This window comes from Labrus mixtus, chromosome 9 (assembly GCF_963584025.1).
Source record: "Labrus mixtus chromosome 9, fLabMix1.1, whole genome shotgun sequence".
Classification (NCBI taxonomy): domain Eukaryota; kingdom Metazoa; phylum Chordata; class Actinopteri; order Labriformes; family Labridae; genus Labrus; species Labrus mixtus.
This window is the reverse complement of record NC_083620.1, coordinates 30126974-30134018: the sequence shown is the minus strand read 5'-3', so window position 1 is coordinate 30134018 and position 7045 is coordinate 30126974. Positions and strand designations below refer to the sequence as shown.

General features: G+C 41.5%; 1 protein-coding gene and 1 pseudogene across 1 annotated transcript; one reads left to right on the top strand and one right to left on the bottom strand.

Moving 5' to 3' along the window:
• Positions 1 to 536: 536 nt before the first annotated feature.
• LOC132979974 (general transcription factor II-I repeat domain-containing protein 2-like) lies at positions 537 to 1872 on the bottom strand (annotated as a pseudogene).
• A 2231-nt stretch (positions 1873 to 4103) lies between these two features.
• Positions 4104 to 5940, top strand: LOC132980948 (olfactory receptor 5P62-like). The gene has a single exon (XM_061047335.1). The coding sequence runs from the start codon at positions 4362 to 4364 to the stop codon at positions 5292 to 5294; it is 933 nt and encodes a 310-aa protein (XP_060903318.1). The 5' UTR covers positions 4104 to 4361; the 3' UTR covers positions 5295 to 5940.
• The last annotated feature ends 1105 nt before the right edge of the window (positions 5941 to 7045 follow it).

The window sequence follows — 7045 nt, the reverse complement described above, 5'->3', positions numbered from 1 at the left end:
TACGAAAACAAATGGCTGCAGACAGACTTGCAGAGGGCATACATCCAACTAATGAGAGATGGTTTTGATTACAGTAAATACATTAAACATTTGGCTACATGAACACATACACCTGTAAACACACTGAATACATTGATACACATACAAAGTAGTATATGTAATTAACTCAAAATAACAATAAGGGTTGTCTCAGTTCACAACTATATTGGTCAAGTTCTGGCTGAAGTTGATTAAGTGATGCTGCTTGGCCTTGAACACACCAAGTCCTCACCATAGGACACCATATCACACTCCATCATCATCGATTGATCATGTTCTGAAAATAACAAACACAAAACAAAATGCAAGCACAACCATTAAATTCATCCATATTACACTGTACTTTTTTTTCGTTTAAATTACAAACAAAGGACTGGATGGGTTTATTTCACATGTTGTGGGTCAGTAGACTCTCAGGTTACCCAAATATTTGTTCAAAAACACTGTAGAAGTGGATTTTTCAGAATATGTCCCCTTTAATTCAGGTTTAAAAATGCTTACCTATTTGTTCTCTGGCCAGATGTCTGACACCGTTTTCCTGTGGTCAGTCCATCAAGGTCTGGCTTTAGGTTTTGTGCTGTAGCAATCCGTAAAACAGCGTGGAGGTTGTCATCGGTGATGCGTGATCTGTGCTTGGTCTTGTTTAGATTCATTTTTGAAAACTTCTTTTTGCACAGGTAGGTGCTCCCAAACATGAACAGAACACAGGCAGCATGAAGTTGGAGCTGTGGCATCAAAGCAGGGGGCAGTAGACGGTAAAAATCCTCGATTGCAGCATCCTGGAACTTTGCTCTCAGGACACTATTGCTTTGAAGCTGAATGAACTCCATTTGAAGGAGATGGGGCGCACTGTGGACACCGGCGGTGAACGGATTGGCAAAGATGGCAAAGCCTGAGTACTGCGTTCTAAAATCAGAGAAGCGCTGGTCAAATTCATGAATTAACCGGTTCACTTTGGTAGCCAACCGAGAGCATGAAAAAGCACCAAAGTGGGCAAGATTGTCCTGTTCAAGTTGGGACTTCCATAGGTGCAGCTTACACTGAAAAGTTATGTTCATGTCGGACATCTGCGTAATGACTTGTTTGCGTCCCTGCAGCTTCTGATTCAGTTGGGCGAGGGGCTCTACTATGTCACACAACATAGCAAAATCACACAGCCAGTTTGGATCTGACAGTTCATCCAAGGGCTTTCCTTTACTGAGCATGAAAAGAGCAATTTCTTCCTTAAGCTAAAAAAATCGTTTGAGGACCGCGTTCCTACTCAACCACCTTACTTCGGTATGGTACGGCACATCTCCATGCTCAAAGCCCACCTCCTTCAAAAACAGCTGGAACTGGCGGTGATTCAGGCCATGCGCCCGAAAGAAGTTTACTGTCTTCATGACAGTGGTCCTTATATAATCCAAAACCTTTCCACACAGAGCTTCTTGGTGGATAATGCAGTGATTATGCATGAAGTTGTCAGAGGTGTGGGGCAGTTACTTTCTTGCATTTTCTCCTTCACTCATCCAACCAAGCCTGTTTTTTCTCCACACATGGCAGGTGCGCCATCAGAATTAGCCCCACAAACTTTTCCCAGGATAATTCAGTTTTACATACGGACTTCTCCACCGCATCAAAAATGTCCCTCCCCGTTGTCGTTCCATGCATGGCAGCTACATCCAAGAGCTCCTCACTGACAGTAAAGTCTGCCTTCACGCCTCTTATAAAAATAGATAGTCGCCTTGTATCCATGTTGTCTGTGCTTTCATCAACAGCTAATGGAAAAAGCCAGGTAACTGCATATTCTGCTGCGATTGCACAAGACCGGCCTGGCGGCGGAAGCCATCTCATATTTATATTTTTTCGCCATTATCAGCTTTCTCCATAGAGCCTGTTAGCATAGCTTCCAAGCAATATGGCGGACGTTAAGTTTTGATTCTGGGAGTGAGTTCCCACCCACTGATCTGTGATTGGTCTGTAGCTTCAGTGGTCGAAAATATGAGGAACTAGCGTTGTAGTTTCACCCTGCTAAATGCAACAGCTTCCAGTGACGCAAAAATCGTCATTTTGCGTCACTGGAAGCTCTTTTTCAGACTTAGGATGCAGGACCATTCAAAAATACTACCAGGTTTCTAATGATACAAAGCTTAATGCAAATGGGTGAAGTATTCTTTTAATATAGCCTATATGTAAAAAAAATATATATTTTTAATTACAGTGACACCTTTTAGTTTATTAAGCCAACAGTTTTTTGAATTCCCTTTGAGCACTTTATAAACCTAATCACATCTGGGACAGTATAGTTTCATCGCAGAACCAATAATATTTCCCTCTGTCGACATAAGAACCTCAATCAACCTTATCAAATGCTTTAATAAGTTGGACGTGTTGCCTGCGACGTACCCAATGTCCGCTGAACAACGATAATAATAATATAATAATATAATTTAAGAGTGCAGTTGTTTGTGATTACTGGTGTACTTGCATTGTGATATAAGTTGGGTGTGAGAGCTTTGTGCATGGATTTCACGCCTTCAATATATCAAATACAGGTTATTAATTATTAATAATATTAGTAATAAATTCACTAATTTGAGACTGAGTTTTGTGATATTTGGTTATTTGTTGTCTGATCTCAGAGTGGTGCCCCCAAGTTAATTAAACATAGTTTAATAATATTGTTATTTATATTAATAATTAATTAAAAACAATTATTAATTATATAACCACATTTGACTAGATAAAACCCCAACAAATGGTGCCCCGTGTGAGGCCTTCAATAAAACCAGCTTTATTGCACTGTTAATGCACAGTAATCTGAATTTTTAATCCTAAAAGAGATTTTTCTTGAGGAAAAGTTCTCTTGTCTTTTCAAGATTTACTTTTCTTGCTTGTTGTTTATTAAAAGCCGACATCAAGCTGTGGCTTAGTTTGTGTAGTATGTTGTTCAACATAATGATGCAACCAGGGCAACTTTCTCAATGAACTAGTTTGTTGCATTAATCAAGAATTTTTAACAAAAGGCCCCCTCCCGTATATTGGGACAAACTATTCAGTGGACTTGTTGACAACGGGAGCCAAAATAGGAGCTCTTTTTTAGCCTGCATTTTACAGTCAGGCCTATAATTCTCTGAACTTCCATTGGACAAAGCCTGTGAAGAGGGGTTAGGGGGATGCACATGGCCTTGTATGCGCTAGCCAAGTCAGGCTTACCCTGAGTGTAGTGGCCAGGGCGACGTGTGTTATCCTGCCCTTGACGATTGGGCTGACATAATCAGGTTTCTCTTCATATCGTACAAGTCTTTCTCCTTTTACTAAAGACAGGATGACGCTTCACTCAGAGGTAATGTTGGCCCCCCTGCCACGTTTCTGTCATGCACCTCATGTACAGAGCCTGCAGTCGACGTCTCAGCAGCCATGGGTTCAAATCCGAACTCGGCCCTTTGCTGCACGTCACCCCTCACTCACACACCTCCCAACGTTTCCTGTCTCTCAGGAAGACAGGAAACGGCCATCGTATCTAATGAAAGCATAAAGGCCCAAAAGAAAGAAAGTTCAACGAGATTGAATGCAGAACAAGTGGCAAACACAACTGACGTCTGATTGTGACAAGATTTTCACATGTGCTGGTCACATTGAAACTAGGAAAGGATAAATAATCAGCGTCACTCTTCGACCTGTGTTTGTCTCATGGTGGAGACTTTTTGTCTGTTTATTCTGTCAGCAGACTTTTGCCAAGCAGGTGAGGTGAGACGTACAGAAGACGTCTGTTATTGATATCGGACACATAAATCACCATCAGAGTGAGACACCTGGGAAGGTGTGTGATTCACACTTCAGCTCTTTCTCTAGACGTTGTTTGTACAAATAAACAGGGACATGTTTTTCCTTTTTCTCAGTTCAATAAAGAAAAGTAAAGTTGTTGTCAGATTCAGATTTGATCGTCGTCCTGTGAAATCCAGAGATCCACAGCTGTGGTGATGACAGCTCATCATCAGAAACTGAAGGTGGAAATCTGGAGTGAGAGACGTCATGTCCTCATCCCCTCTGCGGAGCTCCCTGCATCCCTGTAGGAGGGACGACGAGCGGAGGAGAAGACGTGGTTACATTTTAAGAGACTCTGCTCAGTTGAAGGGAGAGACTCGGAGACTGCAGCATGTGAGCAGATCGGTGTTCAGTCCCTGTCACACACAGTCATCTGAATGAGAAAAGGTTCATGTGTTGTTTCGGTGACTCAAAGGTTCACTTGATACTATGTTTTGAAATACGAACATGGCTTTTGTTGTGCAGTAGGAACACCGTATGACTTCTCCATGTTCATCCTCTACATGATTTGAATCATGATCAACTCCACACATGGCTCATATTTCACTCTGGGAGCCTACATGGAAACAGGGCTTCTCAAATATATTTTTTTCCTGATAACTCTGACTTTGTATGTTTTAATAATCTGTGCTAACCTGTTCCTCATCGTGCTGATCTGTATGAACAGAAGTCTTCATGAACCCATGTACATCTTCCTGTGCAGCCTGTTTGTAAATGAGCTGTTTGGTAGCACAGGTTTGTTTCCTCTCCTCCTGGTTCAGATTGTCTCAGACGTTCACACTGTGTCTGCTCCTCTCTGTTTCCTGCAGATCTTCTGCTTGTACTCTTACGGGGGAGTCGAGTTTTTTACTTTAGCAATCATGTCTTATGACAGGTATCTTGCTATTTGTTATCCTCTACTTTATAACACACGTATGACCCCCAATAAGATTTCTATGCTCACTGCTCTGATCTGGCTGTACCCATTCTTTATCGAAGCTGTCATCGTGTTTGGTATGACTTTTCCTCTGCAGCTGTGTGGGAACATCATCAACAAAGTTTATTGTGACAGCTATTATGTGGTCAAACTGGCGTGCTCTGACACCACGCTCAATAATGTGTTTGGATTTAGTCACACGTTTACGGTGATCTTTGGTCTTATCGTTCTAATCATTTACACGTACATCCGGATCCTCCACGTGTGTTTCTGTGGATTCAAGCAGACGAGGCAGAAAGCCGTCAGCACCTGCACGCCTCACCTGGCCTCTCTGCTCAACTTCTCCTGCGGCTGTTTCTTTGAGATCGTCCAGAGCAGGTTTAACCTTTACAATTTACCAAATGTGTTGCGTGTTTTTTTGTCCTTATACTGGCTCACAGGCCAACCACTTGTTAACCCTTTGCTGTACGGATTTCAGATGTCTAAAATACGTTTGGTCTTTAAAAGTCTGTTCTTTCGGGAAACTCAGTGACCAAACATAGAAAATGATCATCCAGGTTTACACCCCAACAAATATCTTAAAATTAGACTCGAGATGATTATTTATCCTGATCTGTTCATACAGTTTGACTTCTGTTAAGCCATCTTCAGCTGTTTAGTAATTCAACGTTCATCTATATTAAGGCTGAGTAGGTCAGGGTGCCGGTAGCGTAGTGGTTAGTGTGTTCGCCCTATGTACGGGGCTGTATTCCTCCAAGCGGGCGGCCCCGGCCCGAATTTGACCTGTGGCTCATTTCCCGGATGTCGTTTCCCGCTCTCTCTCTCTCTCTCTCTCTGATCTCTGACTCTTTCCTCTACTGTCATGTTTCAACAATAAAAGCCCCCCAAAAAATCTGTGTTGGTCAATCAGATTTTATTTTTCTAAAAAGGAAACCTCGTGGAACTCCAACTCATCGCTTGATCAGTGAGATAGTTGTGAAGAAAGATTCTTATTTCTAATGGGATATCACAGAGTATGGATCTGTGTGCTTTGACATTCGGCAGCTTTACAAACAGTCCCTGACACACTGATGACTTCTGAGGATCTATTGCTGCTCCTGCCCGTCCGTCTGACTGGATTCACTAATGACTCGTACCGGGAAGGAAGCTTTCCTTCTCTCAGCAGCAGACAGGAGCGACCTGTTAGAGTAAATCATCAGTGTGTATGAGAAAGTGTGATTCTCACTACCAGGAGACGGCCCTTTCAGTGTGCTATTTTAGTCAAGTTTGATTCACATTGCTCGGGCTCTTGTCACCACCACACTCCCCTGTCTTCTGTTCTATCATTCAGGTGTTCGGTTGTTCTATGGGTGATTTAAAATTTCTTCAGATTTGTGAGAACCAAATAAAGTGATGATCATTCTTCTTCTGTCAGATTGTCTTTTTGACATCATTGTTCTCCAAGTCATCTAATCTTAAGGTGTTTCATTCTCCATATGATGAAATATGTTGGGGGTAAAATGTGACTTTCTGAGAGATAGTTGGTTATAACATGCTGGATAGGATCCGCATCTGGGACTCCAACCCGGGCCACTAGCTTTGAGGACTATCGCCAGCGTACATGGGGCGCACAACTTATCAGATTTATGTTTTCAGGATGTAGCCGTTATAACCTCTATACAACCTCTCTTCCTGCAGGACTCAGGACTGTGGATTAACATTACTTTTACCAAGGAACAAAGGAACTGATCAATGATTTAAGTCTCCCTCTCAGACAGGATATTATGAACTTTTACAACAGCTGGAATAAACAATCGAGCGGAAACAGAACACTCTGCTATCTACGAATTGACCCCAAAGACATGAACTGTGACCGAAACCAGTCTCTGCAAAGTCGTAAAATTGACCATCTGTTGAAGGACTGCTGAAGAACTGAATTAAACCACAGCTTTCAATTCTGCATCAAATGAACATTTATGTCTTTCTTCATCTAGATATTTGTAATTGTCACATTGAATGTATTATAATCATCTTTTTAAACTCAAAATCTGATCTTCAGAACAGGAATAAGAGTTATATTATATTTAATAGGAATTTGACGTGGAGCTCTATTGCCATCTAGTGTTAGAATATCCATGAATACGTAACCTTCATAATTATACATTTAGACGTGTTATAAAGCATACTCTTTGATATTAGCTATAGAAGGTGTTATTATATCTACTTTATTAATATGTCTTATTAAGAATGCTGACTGTATAACATGTTTTTGTTCACCTACAGGATGGGATTAACTGAGGATGT

Bases quoted from the DNA above. Each gene is read 5' to 3' on its own strand.
- LOC132980948 (XM_061047335.1), top strand. From the start codon at position 4,362: ATGATCAACTCCACACATGGCTCATATTTCACTCTGGGAGCCTACATG.